We start from the raw sequence: 23,439 nt of genomic DNA on the forward strand, positions 1-23,439 counted from the left end.
CAAGTAAGTAGATATAAGGGCTGAGAAAGGGCAGGTGGATTTTTTTTATCTGGATATAAATGTAGGCTAATGTCCGTGGAGTAACTGTAAATATACATATAAAAGCAACCCGTTTTAAAATAGGTTCATGGGATTGGGCATCTGTCAGGATTCAACAAATGCCCTCCTCCCCACCCTGCTCTTAGAGTGGCGACACAACTAGAATTTTTGGGGAGTTTCGTGAAGGGGCCCTATTTTGAGATAGGCTGGGGAATTGTGGAGGCTGTGCATCACATGTTTCACCAAAATGGGTAATTCCACTGAAAACTTGAGAAAAGTGATCTATCCAAATAAAGAAAAGTAACTAAATTAACCAAGTCAACAATGTGAAAGGGTTGCCTTCCAAATTATGTATGACCTGTATGGGGAATCAAACTTGTAATTTTCCTCTTTAAGCAGCACTCTGACTGAGTACTGCCTTGGTATAATATCCTTTATATGAAAAGATTACTACTTTAAGTAAGCAGTGGAAATGTGGGACTAGACAAGCCTAACCAGACTAGGATCCATCCAAATGTCTCCCCTCATACAGGGTAACATGAATAGAATTTCAGGGAGAAAGTATGATTGGGGCAACGTGGCAAAAGCCAAAAAGGAAAAGGATTTGGAACTGATCATTGCTTGTACCCTGAATGCATCTAGTATGGTAAATCGAGTATTGGAATACATCTGGATAACGGGACTACAAGTCAGAGCAAGTTATCCTGACTTTGTGCAAGTCATTGGTGAGTCCAGTCCATAGTATAGTGTACAGTTGTGGTCTCCCACCTGAAAAAGGACACAGATGCATTAGGAAGACTTCAAAGAAGTAACAGAGGGTTGATGAAGGTAGTATAGTAGATGTATATATGGAATTTCAAAAGGCATTTCATAAAATGCCACATAACCAACTTCTTGGAAATAGAAGCACATGCTACTAAAGAGACGGTTGTAACTTGGGTACGCTGGCTGCAAGACCGAAAGTGCAGATTAGGTGCAAGTAGGAGAGATTAAGGAGGTATTCATAATTGCTGAAGATGGGAAGTGGGGTCCCACAGGAACCGTGCTGGGAACATTGTTGCTCAAAATTTATATTAACGAGTTAGACTTCCGAATTAAAAATACAATTTCTAAACTTGTGGATGACACCAAATTGAGGGGGTGGGATGATGGTCAATACTGAACAGCGCTGCAGCAAATTACAAGAAGGCATTAATATGTTTACAGAATGGGCAAATAGGCAAATTAACTTCAACATAGATAAGTGTGAGTTATTACATTTTGGTAAGAAAAATAAGGAGTTCACTTATTACTTGGCCAATAGTCAAAATGGGGTAGAAGAGCAAAGGAATCTGGGACTGCAAATAGACAAAACACCAAAAGTGGTGACACAGGTTAACAAGGCCATGTAAAAAAGCAAACCAAGCTCTAGGGTTTATTTCTAGAGGGATAGATTGAAAAGTAGAGAAATTATTGCTAAACTTGTATTGAACTGTGGTTGAACCATACTTGGAGTACTATGTACAGTCCTGGTCACAATATGATGAAAATATAGAGGCGCTGGAGAGGGTGCAAAAAGATTTACAAGGTTAAAAGCAGAACTGTGAGGTTGTACTTATCAGCTAAGAATGAACAGGCTGAGTCTATTTAAGAAGGCTGAGGAGGAGCGATCTAATATGAAAGGCTTTGAGTAGACAGAGAGTGTTTCCATTTGTGGGGAAGAGTAAAACTAAAGGCCCCCAGTATAAGATAGTCACCATTGTTCCTCATAAGCTACACGCATGCATGGTCATGCAGCAACCTGGAAGGTACCCCGCAGTGCAACAAATAGGCCGCAGAACCAAGAAAAATTAGAGGAAATAAGAGCAAGACACTGCGGATGCTGGAACTCTGAAATGAGAACAGAAAGTGCCGGAAGTACTCAGCAGGTCTGGCAGCATCTGTGTAGCGAGAAACAGAGATAACGTTTCAGGTCTGTAACCCTTCATCAGAACTGGCAAAAGTCAGAAATGTAACAGTCTTTGAGCAAATGTAAGGGGGGCAGGGGGGGAAAGAAGAACAAGAAGGCAGGACTGTGATAGGACAGAGGGGTGAGAGATTAAATGACAGATGTTGAAAAATAAATAATAAAAAAGAAAATAAATATTAAAATAAATAAAATAAAAATTAATTATCAAAAAAAAGGGGCTCATGGTCTAAAATCAATATTGAGTCCAGGAAGCTGCAGACAGCCTAATCAGAAGATCAGGTGCTGCTCCTCACACTTGCGTTGATGTTCACTGGAACACTACAGCAGGCCCAAGACAGAGATGTGGGCATGAGAGCGGAGTGGGGAATGGGGGGGCGAAAGGGCTGTTGAAATGGCAAGCAACCGGAAGCTCGGGGTCATGCTTGCGGACCGAGCGGAGGTGTTCCGCAAAGCAGTCACCCAATCTGCATTTGGTCTCTCCAGTGTAGAGGCGACCACACTGAGCAGTGAATACAGTATACTACATTGAAAGAAGTACGAGTAAATCGCTGCTTCACCTGGAAGGAATGTTTTGGGCCTTGGATGGTGAGGAGAGAGGAGGTAAAAGGGCAGGTATTGCACCTCCTGCGATTGTATGGAATGGTGCAGTGGGACAGGAATGAGGTGTCGGGGGTGATGGAGGCGTGGGCCAGAGTGTCACAGACGGAACAGTCCCTTTGGAATGCTGACAGGGGAGGGGAAGATGTGTTTTATAGTGGCATCCACTGGAGGTGGCAGAAATCGTGGAGGATGATCCTTTGGATGTGGAGGCTGGTGGGGTGGAAAGTGAGGACAAGGGGAGCCCTGTCGTCATTCTGGGAGGGAGGGGAAGGGGTGAGGGCAGAAGTGTGGGAAATGGATCAGGCGCGGTCGAGGGCCCTGTCAACCACAGTGGGGGGGTGGGGGGGTGGAATCCTTGGTTTAGGAAAAGGGAAGACATATCGGAGGCGCTGTTGTGGAAGGTTACATCATCAGAACAGATTTGTCAGAGATGGAGAAACTTGGAGAATGGAATGAAGTCCTTACAGGAGGCAGGGTGTGAAGAAGTGTAGCTGTTGGAGTCAGTGAGCCGATAATAAATACTAGTGGGCAGCCTATCCCCAGAGATGGTGACAGAGAAGTCAAGGAAGGTAAGGGAAGTGTCGAAGATGGACCATGTAAAGGTGAGAGAAGGATGGAAATTGGAAGCAAAGTTGATGAAGTTTGCCAGTTCGGGGCGAGAGCAGGAAACCGCACTGATACGTTACTGAGTAGGAATGGAACAAGAAATGTTCAACATACCCCGCAAAAAGACAGGCATAACTAGGACTCATGGGGGTACTCATCACAACCTCTTTTATTTGGAGGAAGTGAGTGGAGTTGAAGGAGAAGTTGTTCAATGTGAGAACAAGTTCAACCAGGTGGTGGATGGGAACTGGTTGGGCCTCTGTTCAAGGACGACGGGGAGAGCCCTCAGACTGTCCTGGTAGGGGATGAAGCTGTAGAGAGATTGGACGTCCATAGTAGAGAGCAGGTGGTTAGGGCCTGGAAACTGTCAAAATGACGTAGAGCATCAGAAGAGCCATGGATATAAGTGGGGAGAAAAAATAGAATCAAGATGGGAGGAAATAAGTTTGGTGGCACAGGAACAGGCTGAAACGATGGGTCTGCCGGGACAGTCCTGTTAGTAGATTTTGGGAAGGAGGTCGAAGCGGGTTGTCCGGGGTTGCCGGACTATGAAGTTGGAAGCTGTAGAGGAAAGATCTACAGAGGAGAGATCTACAGAGGAGATGAGGTTACTGACAGTCCTGGAGACAGTGGCTTGATGTTCGGTGGTGGGGTCATGGTCCAGGGGTAGGCAGGAAGAAGTGTCTGAGAATTGACTCTCAATGTAGAGGTTGGTGCGCCAGACAACAACAGCACCACCCATGACAGTGGGTTTGATCACAATGTCAGGGTTAGACCTGAGAGGACAGAGTACAGCAAGTTCAGAAAAATGCAAGCACACTTGTCCCCTTTTGGTTAGCTTCTACTGCCTCCGATTGTGCGCCACCTTGTCCTGCAGCAGAGAGGGAAATGTGTCAGTGAGTGTTGTGCAATCAGTTTGGATAATGTGGCTGTCATGGTTGAATAGCTGGCTGCATGTGCAAGCTGTGAGTTGTGGGTGTGAGGTTTGCAGCAGTGCTAAGCGTCTGAGGGTGCATTGAAGTACGTGAATGCCGGGTATGAGTTCTGATCCATAAAGATGGTCGGTAGATGAGTGATGGGGCTGAATTGAGCAGTGTCTTAAGCTAGAGGTGCAGGTGGTAGGATATGGCATTTAATGATGCATTCATTGACCTGGACCACTTGTGAAACCTTTGAACTTCTTATGGCACTGTATCCAGGTTCTCGGGGCTGGACTCCTGTCATTGTCCTCCCTGGCTATCTGCTCCCACTGCTTTCTGAGCAGTATCTGGAGGGCCTCCTGGCCCCCTTCAGATAAAGGTCATCTCTCCTAATTTCCACCTCCTCCACCAAGGCCTCCAATGTAGCATCCAAATACTTTGGAGTATCTCCCATGTTGTGCCACATTTCAATATTTCCTAGGTCAGAGGCATTTCCTGCATGACTGCCAACACCTGCTCCAGCCACAATACACCTCCCCTTTAAGAAGTGCAGGCTAGCTTTAAGTGGTGCGAGCCACTCACGATATTGGTCTCTGCTGATCCGTCCAGCGCAGGTACCATTGGCTGGATGCTGAAATCGTTAAAATGAACGAGCAGCACGAGGTTGGCATGCTACCTGCATTGCAATTAACTAGCACTGGTTAATCGCGCATTGCGATCTCTGCGTGAGGGCTATTGAATTTAACCCCTGGGTGTGTTTTATACTTGAGCATGTTTGCAGTCGTAATTCCTGCTTACAGGGAACCTACACAGCCAGGTAAGCACAAATAGTCAAGGCCACATTTGTCTTTGGGTTAGAATCCATAATCTGCCAATTGATTAGCAGCGCAAGTGATTTCTTGTCACCATAACTTGCATTTATATAGCACCATTAATGTAATAAAACGTCCCAAGGTGCTTCATGAGTGGTTATCAAAAGAAATATGACACCCAGTCACAAAAGGAGATACTAGGAGAGGTGAGCAAATGTTTAGTCAAAAAGATAGGTTTTAAGGATCATCCTAAAGGTGAAGAGAGATGTGGAGAAGTTTGTGGAGGGAATTCCTGAGCTTGGGCAGCTGAAGGCATGATTGCCAATGGTGGAGCGCAGAGAATTGGGGACGTGCAAGAGGACAGAATTGGAGGAGCACAGTGATCTTGGAGGGATGATTGAGGAATGAGGCAATGGAGGGATTTGAAACAAGGATAAGAATTTAAAAATCGTGCATTGCCAGACTTGGAACCAATGTATGTCAGCGAAGAGGTAATAGCTGAACAGGACTTGGTGTGAGATAGGATATAGGCATCAGTGTTTTGGATGAGCTCAAGTTTACAGAGGGTGCAAGTTGGGAGGCCAGCCAGGGGTGCTTTTGGAAAAGTCAAGTCTAGAGTTAACAAAGGCATGGCTGAGCGTTTCAGCAGCAGATGAGCAGAGGTAGGCAATGTGATGAAGGTGGAACTAGGTGGTCTAGGTGATGGAGATGGTGATATCTGTTCTAATCAATACTTTCACTGCCTACTGCACTTGTTATAAAGAAAAAGAAAGGCTTGCATTTACATAGCACCTTTCACAACCACAGGATGTCCCAAAGCGCCTTATTGCCAGTGAAATACTTTTGAAGTGTACTCACTGTTGCAGAAAATGCAAACGTTACAGTAATTTATGCAAAAAATGCAAAGTTATAGTAATACAAAATTATAGGAGTCAGTCAGTAAATTTTACTGCAAATGATAAATCTAGAAATTGCACCATACCATATCAGTTGAATTATGATTAATGATGTGCACACTTGTTTGTTATAATATGTCATGAGGCATGATACCTTTATAAAGATGTATTTGTTCTTGAAACCTTGTCCTGGTTTTGGGATAAGGGAAATTCCAGTACCTCTGAGAGCAAAGTTGGATCTCTGGCCTGGCTTGACTTGATATTAACGAGGACCGTCTTGTTATACAGGAAAAATTCTAATATTATGCCTCATACTCTGGTTTCATAGCTACGGCAAAACCAGCTAGAGCTCCATGAAGTACGCATGTCTCACCGGCAGCTTCAAGTGAAAGTAGATGAAATGAACGAGGAGATGAGTTTACACAGTGTGAGCCCATCAAGTACGTCATTACTGTCCGAAATCGAGCAGAGCATGGAAGCAGAAGAGCTGGAACAGGAGAGAGAGCAGGTACTCAAATACACAGCTAGACTATGTTAATTGTATACTAATTATATTTAATAGTATGCAGATGGTGGACATTAACTACAGATTCACTTGTGCTCCTATAAATAGAAACAGACTGAAACTGTGATTGTTGGGTTAGGAGCTGCATGCATGTAATATGTATCTCTGTAAATAAATGCTTATAATCGTGTGTAAAGATTGGCTTTAGTTCTATCCTTCACTACCTGGCTTTCTGGATTATAATATGGTAGGAGATGATGATCGCCTAAAGGTGAAGGTTGGAAACTAAGCAAAAAATTTTCAGACAGAAAACTAAAATCCCAGTGGCCATTGTGGAAAATGGCAGAAAGAACGTATAAATTGTCAGGGTATGATTCCCCTCCGATGTCCTTGGATTCTGATTCATGTGACAAGTGGATACGTGGACATGGGTTATGTCCCTACCAAAGAGGAAACAATGCCTTGGCTTTGTTGCTTCCTCCAAGAAATAAAATCAGAAGTTCAGTATTTTGTAAGATAGATACCTGTCAGTTCGATTGTAATGAAGATTTGGAGCTCCTATTAGTTACTGGATGAAATCTTCAAGAAAAATGATCTGTTAAATGACTGAGACACGGTCAGAATTTGATCGATTTCGGAAAACACAAGGTTGGTCATTCCATGGAAGAATATATCATGGACTTTTAACAAATTGTATAAAAGATTGAGGAAATTGAATTTCTGGATCTTTACTAGCGTTTAAATTATTTAATGGTGCTAAGATGTCTCATATGGACAGGCTCCTCGTTCTAACTGGTGTCCGATTCCCTGTGAAGGAGACCCAATTGGATCAGATGCCTACTGCCTTAAAAACAATTCCTGGGGGAATAGTAATTGCCTTCAGCTGACATGGAACAAAATGAAATTTTCCACAAAAATCTGATTGACAGATTTCCAAATAGTTGATATACTGAATACAGGTGTCAATACAATGGAAGGATTGAAGACAGACAGAATGAGGATGAAAGCACCTTTAGCAGATCTGACTATTACATGAGAAGACAAAATTGGAACAGTTATAATGGACAAATGAATACTCGGAATGCCCTGGAACAGTTCATAGGTGCTTCAGGTGTGATTTGAAGTATCATTATACAGTAAAATGCCCAAAGTGAAGAGGTCGGGTCCTTGAACTGACACATAAAGAGAATTCTGAGTAAGAGGATGAAGATCATTATGAATCTGAACAAATTATACTGGTCACAAAGAGTGTTAGTCCTGTGATGAATGTATTAATCACGGACTCCTTTAAATGTCAGTACCAGATAGTGCTTGTGTATATATGTTGGACAGAATGATTAAAATGTTACCTTGATTCACTAAGTAGTGAGGATCGATGCATGGTTAACGAATATAGAAGTACTATTTACTTTAGGTTTGGCGATGACAATGCATTGAGGTCACTAAAGTTGTAGATCCTTATAACATTGCTTACTCCGGCTATTTTACAAGTGCTGATGTCTTCTCTTGTGAGATACCTATGCTGTTGAGTAAACCTTTTATGGAAAAAGGTATATATGAAACTTGATATGGAGCAGAAGGCAATTATTTTTGGAAAATCAGTTTACCAGTTAGGACATAATTGTTTCCCCTTAACAAAAGCTGATGTTTCTCATCAGAATGTTAGATAAGTATCAATGGCATCAGGTGATGAGAATGTGAGCAAAGAAAATAAATTTTCTTAAGTTATAGACAATTTTCTCACTTTACTTGTCAAAGTTTAAAAATCCTGTTAAAAGATGCAGGTGTAGTTGATAGAGTACACGAGGCTAATAGAAAAGATTAGTGAGAAGTGTGAAATCTGTTTTTTTTAAAAAAAAAAAATTGGAGGACACTGCCACATCCTATTGTAAGCCTTCCATTGGTACGTGACTTTAACGAGGTAGTGCCATGGATCTAAAGCTATGGGACAAAGAGAGAAATATTTTTATTCGACATTTTGTAGACCTGGTGACCAGATTTAGTCTTTCTACAACAATAATGGGGGGACACCGGAGGTAATGGGCCGGGAGCTGGAAGAAAAGCCTTGGCAAGTGCTACTCTGGCTATGATCAGATAGATAAGAATAGAACCAGATGAGAGCAGCCCCACCCAGCTGGATGACAGTGGAGAGGCATTGGAGGAGAATGGTGTGGTCAACCATATCAAAGGCTGCAGATAGGTAGAGAAGGATGAGGAAGGAACATTTACTTTGTCACAATCACATAGGATGTCATTTATGACTATGATAAGAGCTGTTTTGGTACTGTGGCAGGGCGGAAATCTGATTGGAGTGATTCAACTATGAAGTTCTGGGAAAGATGGGAATGGATTTGGAAGGTGACAACACGCTCAAGGACTTTGAAGAGGAAAGGGAGGTTTGGAGATGGAATGGTTGTTTGCAAGGACGGTGGGTCAAAGTTTTTTTTTGAGGAGACTGGTGATGCCGACAGATTTAAAGGAGAGAGGGACAACACCTGAAGAGAGAGAACTGTTAGCAACAGCTAACATGGGGACCAGGAGGGGAAGTTGTGTGGCCAGCAGTTTAGTGGGAATTGGGTCGAGGGAGCATGTGGTAGGTTTTATGGACAAGTTGAGCTCCGAGACGGCATAAGGGGAGATAGAAGAGAAAGATGCGAGTTCTGGGCTAGGGCAGGGGGGAGCTTTAAAGGAATTTTGGCCAGATGGGCTAGTGGAAGGGAGACACAGCAGAAGTAGTTGATCAGATGGTCTCGATCTTCGGGAAATAATCTTAGATGTTTATCTCTTTTGGTCACATATTCATAGGAGTGTTGGTCAATTGATACAAAAGCTGTATTTCTGCTGGGTGATGCATTTCAGAGAGAGGTGTTTCTAAAACTGCCTGAATGTAGCAGCTGATGCCTCCAGGATATTGTATTTTTCAATGAAATTTGTTTTGCTGAAAATGGGTTGTATTCAACTAAAAGCAGGTTCGCAATGTTTTATTGGTATCATAAAGGAAAATTTTCAGGCATCTTCATGAAGCATATTGATGATTTCATATGGGGTGATATTGTGGTTCAAGAGTTCACCTACCTAGGCTCAACTATCACCAGTAACCTGTCTCTCGATGCGGAAATCAACAAGCGCATGAGAAAGGCTTCCACTGCTATGTCCAGACTGGCCAAGAGAGTGTGGGAAAATGGCGCACTGACACTGAACGCAAAAGTCCGAGTGTATGAAGCCTGTGTCCTCAGTACCTTGCTCTACGGCAGCGAGGCCTGGACAATGTGTGTCAGCCAAGAGCGGCGTCTCAATTCATTCCATCTTCGCTGCTTCCGGAGAATCCTTGGCATCAGGTGGCAGGACCGTATCTCCAACACAAGTCCTCGAGGCGGCCAATATCCCCAGCATATACACCCTACTGCGCCAGTGGCGCTTGAGATGGCTTGGCCATGTGAGCCGCATGGAAGATGGCAGGATCCCCAAGGACACATTGTACAGCGAACTTGTCACTGGTATCGGACCCTCTGGCCGTCCATGTCTCTGCTTTAACGATGTCTGCAAACACAACATGAAGTCCTGTGACATTGATCACAAGTCGTGGGAGTCAGTTGCCAGCGTCCGCCAGAGCTGGCGGGCAGCCATAACGGCGGGGCTAAAGTGTGGCGAGTCGAAGAGAGTTGGTAGGAAAAAAGACATAAGCGCAAGGGGAGAGCCAACTGTGTAACAGCCCCGACAACCAATTTTATCTGCAGCACCTGTGGAAGAGTCTATCACTCGAAAATTGACCTTCATAGCCACTCCGGGCGTTGCTTCACAAACCACTGACCACCTCCAGGCGCTTACCCATTGTCTCTGGAGACAAGGAGGCCAAAGAAGATATTGTGGAATTTGAGAAATATCTTAATGAGAGTAGAATTTAAAGTTGGGAGTCAGGCTTTTGGGAATTTTAAATATATTGGTTTAGATATTGAGAGAGTCTGGAATAACTTTAAATCAACAATCCTATTCAGAGTGTGTTACTCCCATCCCGGTTAATTATACTAGGCCATCACAGAAACAGTATGTATCTAAAGAGGAGATAGAGCAATTACAAAGCTTGATTGGTCAGTTGAACTCGTGCACTCAGACTAGACCAGATATTAGTTTTGATGTATTGGAGTTCAGTACTATGATGAAACACACTGAGCTGCAGAATGTTTTAAGGGAAAATAAAACATTAAGAAAGTTAAATGTGTACTTAAGTTTGCATTCTTAGGTGATCCAAAGAACATGAAGCTAGTCAGTTTTAGCAATGCTTCACGTGTTAATCTTCCTGATTGGTATTCTAGTACACCTGATCTCATAATCCTTCTAATGGGTAATGTTGTCCTTTTAGCTTGGGAAGCTAAGAAAATAAATGGATTATTAAATGTACTTTAGCTGCTGAAACACCTGGCTCTTGTGAAGGCAGTGGATATGGGATTCTATTTGTCAAATATTTTAAGTGAGATTCTGTACAGTGGATATTATGTAGGTAATCGTTCCTTGTGAGATAACGTACACTCTGCGAAAATTGAGTGAGAGAACCTTACAGATTGACCTTGCTTGTTTGAAACAAATGCTGCAGGAAAAGAAAATCTTAAAATTAAATGGATGGATGCAGGTTATCAACATTTGGAATGTTTTAGAGAGAGAAATGTATGTATGAAGAAATTGTTGGGCGTCCTAGAGGAAGGGTGTCTCTCAATATAATGCTTTATACAGAATATGGAGGTCTTTGTTTTAATTTGTTTTAAAATTTTGATTGTACACAAACTCTGATCTTTATTCAGAGAGAGAGGGAATCTGTTAATTGTACTTAATTGTATGCAGGTGTTGGACATTAACTGGGGATTTACTAGTGTTTCTATAAATGGGAACAGATTGAAACTGCCATTGTTGGGTTAGGAGGTGCATGTTTTTAATGTCTATCTCTGTAAATAAGTGCTTATAAAAGTGTGTGAAGTTTGGCTCCAGGTCTATCCTTCACTGCCTGGTTTGCTGGATTATGATAGAGCACACATATACACAGGCACTGGCATTCATCTCTGGACTAGAAAGCCTATAAGCTCAGTGTTCTACTCAATCCAACATCCTGGTCACCTCCAAAACCCTTTACTTCCACCTCTTATGTGCCGTCCATTTCAGTCAAGACCCTAATTTATGAATTTGTCATCTCTAGATTTGGTTTTTCGAATGTCCTCTTCACCAGACCCCCAAACTACATTCTCCATGAACTTCATCTCATCCAAAGTTCCACAGTCTTACACACAGTCTCATTTACCCATCACTGCAATCCTCACTGGTCTGCAGTGACCCCTAAACCCTAAGGCATTGATTTTGAAATCCTCGTCCTCAGCTACCAATCACTCTGTTGCCTTGAATCACGCTAGCTGTGTGATTACCTCTACAGTTATGTCCTGTCATGAGTTTAACTCTAATCTCTCTGTGTCTGAGAGACTGCACTTAGAGTACTGCATACAGTTTTGGTCTCCTGACTTAAGGAGGGATAAACTTGCATTGGAAGCAGTTCAGAGAAGGTTCACTAGACTGATTCCTGGGATGAGAGGTTTGTCTTATGAGATAGGTTGAGCAGGTTGGATTTTAGAAGAATGAGAGGTGATTTTATTGAAACATATAAGATTTTGACAAGGTAGATGCTGAAAGGATGTTTCCCCTTGTGGGGGAAATTAGAACTAGGGGACACAGTTTCAAAATAAGGGGTCTCCTGTTCAGATGGAGATGAGGAATTTCTTCTCTCAAAGGGTCATTAAGCTTTGGAATTCTCTTCCCCAAAGAGCAGAGGAGGGTGGGTCATTGAATACATTCAAGGCTGAGTTAGATGGATTTTTGATCTACAAGGGAGGCAAGGGTTATGGGGGTCAGGCAGGAAAGTGGAGTTAAAACCACAATCAGATCAGCCATGACATTGAATGGTGAAGGAGGCTCAAGGGGCCAAATGGCCTACTCCTCCTGTTTCTTAAGTTCTTATTTTCTCCCCTTCTTCCATTCCACGATCAGTGGCACACTATTCAACTCTTTTGGTCCTAAACTCTGGAAATCTTACCCTAAACTTGCTGGCTCTCTCTCTCTCTCTCTGTGCCTTTAAATGTCTTTTTAAAATCTACCTCTTCAATCAAAGACTTTCACTCATAGGACTAGATTTTACCAAGTCCACAGCATCAGGCTGTGTGGCGGGGTTGGGGGTGGACAGTTTTTCCGGCAGAGGCCTGCTACGGAGGCGGACGCCGGGAGGGCCCAGCCTGATCCTCCAGGCACTGACGAGGCTACGTGGTGGACTCTCGCCACTGGGCGATGGGACCTGGATTTAAATATTTAAATTTTTGACATGCATAAATTTAAATCAACTTGCCTTAAATCATCCAGGCCCACCGCGAACATCGGCCCGGCAGCCGACGTGACCCTGGTGGGGAAGGGGGAGGAGTTGAGATTTTCTGTAGGTGCGGGAGGGGTGGGTGGTTGGGGAAACGGGGTCAAATAAAACATGATGATGAGAAGGGGTGAACTTTAAACTTTGTGCAGTCTGAGGGTAGAAGGTCAGATTTAAAAGGCAAGTGTTTTTTTGGGGAGGGAAAAGGCCAAGTAGTTAATGTAATTGTTATTGGGGATTGGGAAAGGGGCATTAGAAATTTATTGTATAAAATTTGGGGGATACTGCTTTAAAAATTAAATTGACTGGCTGCCCTTTAAAAATGACACCAGTGCCTGCGCATAGCCAGCTGACATCATTGCTGGGGATGGACAGCCTGCCCCCTCCACATGATAATGGGGGCGGGCCGCCCCGGTTATTTGATTGAGCTGCCTCATGGCAGGTCGCGGCGGCTCTTTGGTGTGTTGAGCTTGCCACTGAGTTCCAGCGGCAGGTTCTTAAAATCCAGCCCGTAGCTTTCTAAGCAGCACATTGTGATCATAGTATAACATGGCCCTGAATTCTAGAATCTAAGAAAATTGTTAAGGTTCTCCTAGAGTGTAATTGCATCTCCAGCTGCATCAGTCTCTGCTCCAGGTTTAGTGCAATGACATAACTTGATTCCTTATCAATAATATTGGTACTTTGTTTAACAATTTGAAGTTATTTGCAATTAATTTGATGAAATACCTATTATAACATCTTATTTTTAACAAGAGGTCAAGAAAAAGCTAGCTAACAATATTTAAATAATTTCTTTACTGATCCATTTTACCAGTTCCAGTGTTGTTGGTCATGCTAGGGCCTTCAGCTACCAAAGTGTAGCCAACAACAATGCCAGTTTGTGAGAACAACCAATAAATCCACATCTTCCCAATCACCTGGTCTTGGCCAATCCAGATAGTGTGCTTCAAGGTTGTCGCTGCTGTACAAGACCCAAACTTCAGTCTTTAATTTATCCAGAATGCCAGATAATTCCCTTATCATCCCTTATCATACAGAAGTTAAACCTTTGTGATTATATGAATCATTTTTCTTTCCCCTGCATAATGCATGCAAGGACTCCTTTCATATTCAGACAGTACAGGTTGCAGGTTCAGACTTGACTGGCTCCATTCTATGAGATGAGTTTCCCTCTTGCCCTCATGATGGCAATCATTTTAAACTTGTTGCATCAATACTTATTTTTAACTGTTTACAACTTCTTGGGAGACATTTTGTAACTGGGCAGCAGATCCCTAGATAATAGTAGGAGTTAAGCTCAGACATTCTGTAAAAATCAATAACTCATGACCATCAACACTGGAACTGGTGAATAGATCACTAAAGAAAAGACTTCAATGTTAGTCACTTTTATTGACCTCTTGTTAAGATAACCATATTAAAAGGATGCTGATGGTGACGGCTCTCAGCTGATTTTCTCCAACTGCCTTCAAAATAGTTCACACCCTAACACACTGTCCAAAGCAAAACCAAAAGCAATTTCTCGAGTCAAGCTTCCTGACCCGTATAAATCTTGACCTGACACTTCTCTGTAAACAAATCCCCCAAGTCAAAAAGCCCCTGCTGGGTAATTATCTGAAGACAGGTGACTTCCAGTAAATGTTGTTTTCAAACCAGACACCTCAGTGTCCTTTCAATGACCCCAGTGAAAAATACATCCTTGGAATCCTTTTCAGTTTTCGCAAATAAAACAATGTCCATAATTCTAAAACACATGAGTCCTCAAAACAAGTTGAAGCACTTTTGTAACAAAAGTAATCTATTAACAGTAGCAATTGATTGGAGGACTAGTTTACGGAACATAACTATTCCTTCAGTCTTTCAGGTAGATTTATGTGAGCTTCTTTATTTCTTCCCTTCCCTTATGACGTCTTTGACTGTTCTCTTGATGGTCTGTTAATTGTGTATCATTTGTTTAATTATATGCAGGTGCAGGGTGTTAATTGGGGTCTTATTTGGCCACTTCTAAGCACTCACTTACTGAGACTGGTGGGGGGCTTTGAGTGAGGAGCTACATGTTTGCAATCCTTGTATTCTGTACAATAAATGCAAAACTGAGTAAAGATAGGCTCCAGCATCATCCTTCCATAACAAGCTTTCTGGAATTTAACAGGCCTTGGGAAAACTTGAAGTAAGAGCACACTCCTTGAGCCATAACACTGTGAAGTTCAGCCAGGAAAAAATACATTCAAAATATATCTTCAAAAATCAAGTAAAGCTGCCTATCACGCTGAAATTTAAAGACATAAATAGTGTCTGCAGCTCTAAGGACTGTCATCTGGAGTATCAGCAGTGTCCATCTAATTGATGTTGGAGATCTATCCATTTAACATAACTGGCTATTTGCCTGAATAAAGGAGCAGGTGGACAAGGTTGCAATTAAAACATTAGCATATTGATGCTAGCTATATGCAATAATCCCAATTTAAACTGACCAGCAAAGAAAGAAAGAATGAACGCAAAATACTACAGATACTGGAAATCTGTAATAAAACCAGAAAGTGCTGGAAATACTCAGCAGGTCAGGCAGCATCTGTGGAGAGAGAAGCAGAGTTAATGTTTCAGGTCTGTGACTTTTCATCAGAACTGAGTTCTGATGAAAGAAAGAAAGAACTTGGGTTTATATAGTGTTTTTCATATTCTCAGGATATCCCAAAGCAGTTTACAGCCATATGTTACTCTTGAACTGTAGTTACTGTTATCTAGGTAAATGCAGCAGCCAGTTTGCCCACAGCAGGTCCCACAAGCAGTAATGCACTAATGAGTTGATCTGTTTTTGCTGGTGTCAGTTGAAGGATGAATGTTGGTCATGATATTGGTAGAATTCCCAGATCCACTTCAAGTCGAGCCCTGGGATCTTTTACGTTCACCTGAACACAGAAATGGGGCCTTAGTTTAATTTCTCATTCAAAAGATTGCACCTCCAAGAACGTGGTCTGTACATAGATGGGCGCCACTGAAGATACACCGATTGGTACTGCTTATCCCTGTGAAGAAACGAGACAATGCTTTCTATATCAAAAAAAGTGTCTCTGAACATCAGACCAGAACTACAATGCTTAAATGGTGGCAATATTAGATTTTATTGGACATAACCCTTATTTTGTAATTCATCTTTCAGAGGTAATTATCAGGTTTAGTAGTGTTTAACCCTAAAATCAAAGGCTTGCTTGTGATTCAGTCTTTCCAGAGCTCGACACCAGTGGAAGCAATACAGATAGAAATTAGTAATTAGCTTACTGAAGGTGAGCAGCTAGAGATAATTACTTAGAATGTCTGGGGAGGCTGCAGAAAATCATCATGTGCTAATTAGTGAGAATTTCAAGTCGTCCAGAGGTAAAGTGGCTCCAGATGATGCCAAGTGTGGCCCTTTTGGCTCTGGGTTGCAATGGGCCTGGCTCCGCTTGCTGCCCCGCATGGGGCCTGGCTCCCCTTGCTGCTTCTGGTGTTTCCATGAACATTGGCAAGCTTGCTTTTGCCATGCTCTGTCTCGCTCCAGATTTTATCTGATTTCTTGATGTACTGTATCTATAGTGATACCTTCACCTTGCTGTATGTTTCTCTGATAAACTTACAGGATTGTTGTTCTTTCACCATAGCTGAGAATGGAACTCTGGGAGGCCTACTGCCAAGTGCGCTCACTTTGCTCACACCTGAGAGGAAATGACATCACAGACTCTGCACTTTCCACTGACTCCTCTATGGACGAATCCTCTGACACCTCCTCTGCCAAAGATATCCCTACAGGAAGCCTACACACGGCACTGCACGAGCTCAAACGTCTGATCCAGAATATTCTTGATGGAAATGAGTCCACGGTATGTTAACTTGTATGAACTCAAGTAGAACTCCAGTGCGTTACAGATGTACACACTGGGCAAACTCGAACAAGAATCTGGCATATCCTAGGTGTACATGGACTGTATTTAATGCCCTTTGATTCAAAATTTAATGTGCTCGGCTCTCTATAGATCAACAGACTTCCACCGAAAGCAATTATTACTGTAATGGTCAACTCTTTTAGAAAAGAGCTTTATGAGCAGCTGGTTAAAAAAATATGTTTTAAGGATATCAGTATAAGTACAGTTAAAGATTATGATTGCAATAAAAACAGAAAATGCTGAAAATACTCAGCAAATCTGGCAGCATCTGTGGAGAGAGAAACGGAGTTAACCTTTCAGGTCGTTGACGTTTCGTCAGAATTCAGTTGCCACACATGGGGGCTGGCTCTGTTGCCAGTGAGTTCTGATGAAAGATTGACTTGAAACATTAACTCTGTTTCTCTCTCCACAAATGCTACCAGACTTGCTGATTATTTCCAGCATTTTCTGTTTTTATTTCACATTTCCAGCATCTGTAGTGTTTTGCTCTTGATCAAATGATTGCAGTCTCGTTTGGGACTCTAGGAATGTAATTTGTTGAATGGAACTGGTCAAATTGAACAACATGGATGGTAATGTTAGGATGATGGTGCTCAGTAACCTGGTATGTTAGTTTTCTCTGTTTTTTCAGGAATTGAAAAGAATTGAGAGAGTCCATGACAGTGCAAATAGTCCATGGAGTCTAATGGCAGAACTATTGTGGGTGGAATGCATTGAGTGGCATTTATTGTTCCATACTTTGTTTTCTGTGTGTGCATGGATTCTCCTGTACTTCCGTGTATGTGTGAGACACTTGTCGGGCATTCTATAATCTTTGCTGGTTGATTCTATAACTATTTTCATTGTACTTGTGCAACTTGTACTAAACTAGTTGATATCTGCCCATCTAACCCACGAATGCTTTATTCTGATATGGTACTTAAATAGAAAGTGTTCCACTCCCAAACATTAACATTTTTTTACATTTTAACAAAAAAATACATGCAGGCATGCCAAATAATCAGAATTTATCCCTCCCCCACACACCTAAAAGTCTTCCACAACATAGAGGTTAAGCAATGATTTTTGTTCCAAATCTAGTAACAAACAGAATCCAAATAAGCATATCAGGTTCCCATTTTTAAGCACAACAATTCTAGTGCAATTTTATAAGAATTGACAACCCAACTTCCAGACTTCACTGCCCATTCTACATTGGAGTAGCTCTCAAAGCAAAGGCAGTCATGGCCAAAATACATAGGTCTGAATTTTTGTTCTGGGGTCAGGACTCCAATGTAGGTGAATTTCTGGGTCCTGACCCCGTGCTGTATTGCAGACCAATTGACGGAAAGGGTGCCTGCTTGCCACCCAATTAAGGACAGTGGGTGGGCTCCCAAAACTGGAGGGCCAATAGGAAGCCTTCCAGAAATGGCACATCGGCAGTCCCACAGTCAGAGGTGGAAGCTGCCAATGCAGTAGGGAGAACGAGAGGACGACTAGCGATTTTAAAAAAATTAATGTTCGTTAAAAAGGCCACATCACCTAGTCTGTCACCGGGAGGCTGCCTCCATCCCTTAGCCATATTTCAACCTCAGTGAGGGTCCACATGCCGACTGGAAAATTCAAATTGGCTTTTAAAAAATTATTTCACAGGATGTGGGTGTCTCTGGCACAATCAGCATTTGTGGGCAACAAATGCCCTTGTCAACTGAGTGGCTTGACTAGGCCATTTCAGAGGGCAGTTAAGAGTCAGCCACATTGCTGTGGGTCTAGTGTCACATGTAGGCCAGACCATTTCCTTCCCGAAAGGACATTTGTAAACCAGATGGGTTTTTACGACAATCAGTGGTTTCATGGTACCATTACTGTGACTAGCTTTCAATTCCAGATTTTTATTAATTCATTGAATTTATTAACTAATTAGATTTAAATTCCACAAGCTGCCATGGTGGGATTTGAATCCAAGTCCGCAAGGCCTATGCCAGTTCAGTGACATTACCACTGCGCCACTGCTTCTGCTGAGTGGCCTTAATAGGCTTTTTATTTGGCTAAATGGGCTACCTGCGGCTTGTGGGCGGGTAGCCATCCCCTCCACCAATTCTCCCCCCCCCCCCCCCCACCCTGAACTTCCCAGAGCGAAAATGGCTCCAAGCTGGAGGCGGGACCATAGCGGGAGACCAGCACACCAGCCAATGGCAGGAAATTGCGGGCCCATCTGCCTCTGGTCCTGTTTCGGTGGCTGTTTGAAAATTCAGCCCATCGTCTCTGCCATGCGTCCCTCCTCTCTATGGGATGCAGCACTCTCATCCCATATTTTTTTGGGGGCATGGCAATTTAAAATTCTACTATTTATTTTATGTTATTTGGTGTATTTTCCCTTTTTTAAACACAAATGGTGTTGAGAAGGGAACACTTTCTTATTTTGGATATCCTGTGTCAGGATAAAAGACTCCTGGGTCAGGTCTAGCAAAAGGCAGCTGTAAAACCACTACACTACCTAAACCTCACATGAGCACTTCCCACCCCACCAATGCCACTTTTCTGTTTGTTTTTTTTCCCACTAGCCCCATACTGTAATCAGTTTAGAAAGCTGTAGTGTTAGGTTGATTTATGAATCCAGCATTGACTTACAGATTAGGAACCTTGAGCCAAGATTTACTCTGTATATAAGGTGTACTGAATGGCAAACTCTGCATGTTTTCAACAGGCTGATTTTATAAGACTTCATCTCTTGCTGAACTTGTTGTTTTTCTAGGTGGTGCTGCTGAGAGTTGAAATGAATGCAATGAAAGAGGAGAGAGACAAGCTGAAGGTGACGTCGGAAGAAAAGGAACAAGACAACCAGCTTCAGAAAGCTCTCGACAACCGGGATGAAGCCATAGCAAAGTAAGAAACTTCCCTGTGGTGTACCACAGGGATCTGTACTGGGGCCTCAACTTTTATAAATGGCTTAGGTGAAGGGACCAAAGGTATAGTTGCTAAATTTGCTGATGACACAAAGATAGCTAGGAAAGTAAATTATGAAGAGGACATAGACTACAGAGTGATATAGATTGGTTAAGTGAGTGGGAAAAGACCTGGCAAATGGAGTATAATGTGGGAAATTGTCCATTTTGACAGGAGGAATAAAAAAGAAGCATAATTATCTAAATGGTGAGAGATTGCAAAGCTCTGAGACGCAGAAGGATCTAGTGTATGAATCGCAAATGTTTAGTATGCAGGTCCAGCACGTAATTAGGAATGCTAATAGAATGTTATTGTATATTGCGAGGGGAATTGAATACAAAAGTAGGGAGGTTATGCTTCAGCTGTGCAGGGCATTGGTGAGACCACATCTGGAGTACTGTGTACAATACTGGTCGTCTCATTTAAGGAAGGATGTAAATGCATTGGAAACACTTCGGAGAAGGTTTACTAGACTAATACTTGGAATGGGCGGGCTGTCTTATGAGGAAAGATTGGACAGGCTAGGCATGTATCCGCTGGAATTTAGAAGAGTAAGAGGCGACTTGATTGAAACATATAAGATCCTAAGGGGTCTTGACAGGGTGGATGTGGAAAGGATGTTTCCCCTTGTGGAAGAATCTAGAACTAGGGGTCACTATTTAAAAATAAGGAGTCGCCCATTTAAGACAAAGATGAGGAGAAATTTTTTCTCTGAGGGTTGTGAGTCTTTGGAACTCTTCCTCAAAAGGCAGTGGAAGCGGAGTCCTTGAACACTTTTAAGGCAGAGGTAGATAGATTCTTGATAAGCAAGGGGGTGAAAGGTTATTGGGAGTAGGCAGGAATGTGGAGTAATCAGTTCAGCCCTGAACTTATTGAATGGTGGAGCAGGCCCGAGGGGCCAGGTGGCCTTCTCCTGTTCCTGATTTGTATTGTAGGTCCTGAAAGGCTATTAGAAGCTCACTGGGTAAGATGGGTCATGGCTATTTTGTTGCTGAAGACAATCTCAACATCAGTCTTACTCCAACAGTAGATTTGGCAGCATCATCCACGCCACCCTCTTCCCCCTCCCTCAAACAAATATTTAATATTGTGAATTAAAATCATCCCTTTTCCATTGGGCTTTGTATTGATATTCAGTGGCTTGTGATCTGAGTAAGTCTGTGATACACAGTCAATATATTCAAACAAATGCATCAAAGGAACTCCAGTGTGGCACTTTGACATCTTGTACCTGCAATCTCTTCTGTATGCCCAAATTACTGGATTTACTAAGTATGAAAACTGCTGGCCTTGTTCTCTAATTCACCCGTGTCCCGTGTAAAGGCATTTGTCTAGTTACAGCAGTTATAATGCAGACCTGAATATAAATGTAGCCCAGGAAGAGGAAGTGAGCATTTCAGATTAACGAGTATTTACGGTCAAGAGTTTCAAACCGATCTAGTGATGCCCAATATGTAGGAGAAATAAATTCAGCACTATTTGAGTAACTTAATCTTCATTCACCCGCACCCCCACCACCCCCAAACAAATAATCGGCACACGTTTTTGTACCTCTTGACATTTAAAATGCCTTTGACAAAACCTATCAAAGATGATTTAAAGCTTAAGTGGAAGCTCATGGGATCAGTGATGTTGTAAATTGAAATATTAATTGACTGGGTAACTAATCAGCTATGAAAGGTAGTAACTGGACCGCGAGCTCTCCAGGGACTGAATCTTCAGCTCTGCCCTATATTATAGTTATTGGAGCAGGGATTGGAGCATCAACACAGCGTGGCTGTTATCCCCAAATCTCAATCTTTCTGTTGTGCTTATGCAGAGACCAGGCAATAAATTGGAGGGAATGGAATTTTTGGTCCACTGTCATATGACCTCTAGGAACTGGTTTGAAGGGATATTGGAGAGCTGGGAGCTAGCCAAACACGCGCATGCACACACACAGGCTGAATCTTCTGTGCCCACAGCTGAGGTTGGCAGCAGGCGAAATAAATGGCAGCCTGCCCGCGCCAGCCGCATGTTGTGGAGCCGCCTCAACCTTCCGTGCGGCGGCTCATTTGAATGGCCAAGGTGGGCTCCCCACCCCCTGATCACATGGAGGGGGTGAGCTGTCCGTCCCCGGCAATGGCATCAGCTGCCTGTGCGCAGGCGTTGACGCCATTTTTAAATGGCTTTGAGCCCTTCCGTTAAGTTTAAAGATTAAGGTACAGTTAATAAAAAATACATTAATTTTGCTCCCTCCAACTCTCTCAATAACCATCAAATTAATTACCTGCCCTCTTCCCCTCCCCCCTTCCCAAAAACGCTTGCCTTCCTCCCCCCTCACCAAAGTGCATAAACTTTAGCCTAAAGCCCTTCCCATCATCCCCTACACCAATGATGTCACTTTGAACTCATTTCCCCTCACCCCCCCCCCCAACCACACTGAGAAAGTTACCTCTTTTCCCCCCCCCACCACCAATGTGGTGCCTCATTTCCCCGGACGGAGATAAAAAGATACGGGAGTGCCAGCCCGTGGCACGGGATTGCACTGGGACAGATGATAGAAACACAAGTATAATGAATTCATTAATTTTAATTGATTTAAATATTTAAATGGCGGCCCCATTGTCAAGCGGCGGGTAGCCACCACGAGGCCTTGCCTCCGCCAGCAAAATCGGGCCGGGCCCTCCCGGTGTTGGGGTGCATGGTGACCCTCACCCGGAGGCATTTTCACGGAACCCAATTGCCACAGACCCTGACGCCTGGGGGAGAACTAAATCCAGACCACAGTTCCTATTGAGTATGCTTTCTGTACGTCACAGGGAGACTGTGGAAAAAGTGTGTAACTGTTTCAACCTCTGTAGAAGCCACTAACTTCAAAACAAGAAATAGGAACCTCCCAATGACCGATTAAAGAATTACACAGCAAGATTTCACTTTTTAAGACTTTTACTATAACAACTAAACTAAAAATCGGCATTAACTAAACCGTACTTAGTAGATAGCTAATACAGTAAATTACCGAGAAAGTTATTTGCATGAACTTAGTGCCACACTCGAATCGCACGCCACATTTATATGTTCCTCAGTGTTCTCATCGAAAAAGGTATCCTGGCAGTTAAAAGTCCCAAACTCCTCCCAGCTGCAGTGCGTTTGATCTCCCAGTGTCCTTTTCAAAGCTAATGTCCTCTTTGCTCACTTCTTCAGAGCACATTTAACTGGACTTGTATTAATAAGGCAATCTTTGGTGAGTCCCATTGGTCTTTTCTCCTCAGCACACCATGAGCCTTCGAACTGGGTTCAAATCTTAGCAGCATTTTTGCCATATTGGTGATCTGAGAGCAGCTGTTTCCCCAGAAACAGTCCATTGGTCTCTCTCTCTTCAGGCTGTGCAGCTGACTGCTGGTCTTCATTTCTTCCTTTCAGGCCTCAGCTAGGAAAGCCTCTCGAATTTATCCAGATCAAAAGTCAATAGTCATATTTCTTTGACAAGCCTCAGAGACCGTAAGTCCGACCATAGAAAAACTACTTTGGCTGTCCTTTGTTTCCAGGTGCTAAAAATTGCAACGCAAATGTGAATTTTAGAGCCCCTGGCTCCCTGTTTACAATCTGAGAGTCAGGGAGAGCGCAACCCATTGTCCTTCAGGTGTTACAACAGGGTTATCCAACATAAGGCCCGCGGGCCAGGATCCAGCCTGCCAGAGGTTTCCATCCGACCAGTGGATGTATTGCAGAGATGAAAAATTCCTATTGTCATCTTTCAGACAGGCTTTTTTAAAAAAAATCGTGCTCCGTTTCACAGCTGGCAGGTGCTCTCACCGGGAACAGTGGCTTCTGAATTTTGGACAGATTTTGGGTTTTCCAATGGGTTCCGACATCTTTTTTTAAAAAG

General features: G+C 42.9%; 1 protein-coding gene across 2 annotated transcripts in view; it reads left to right on the plus strand.

Annotated features, from left to right (window-relative positions):
- Positions 1-23,439, plus strand: part of bicdl1 (BICD family like cargo adaptor 1) — a 99,993-nt gene that overhangs the window by 62,991 nt on the left and 13,563 nt on the right. The window contains exons 5-7 of one of the 2 annotated variants that reach the window (XM_068055257.1): positions 6,150-6,329; positions 16,362-16,580; positions 19,378-19,508. In XM_068055257.1, coding sequence (XP_067911358.1) covers positions 6,150-6,329; positions 16,362-16,580; positions 19,378-19,508 — 530 coding nt within the window. The remainder of the gene's footprint in view (positions 1-6,149; positions 6,330-16,361; positions 16,581-19,377; positions 19,509-23,439) is intronic. The other variant, XM_068055258.1, reaches the window with a different exon arrangement.

This window comes from Heterodontus francisci, chromosome 23 (assembly GCF_036365525.1).
Source record: "Heterodontus francisci isolate sHetFra1 chromosome 23, sHetFra1.hap1, whole genome shotgun sequence".
NCBI lineage: Eukaryota > Metazoa > Chordata > Chondrichthyes > Heterodontiformes > Heterodontidae > Heterodontus > Heterodontus francisci.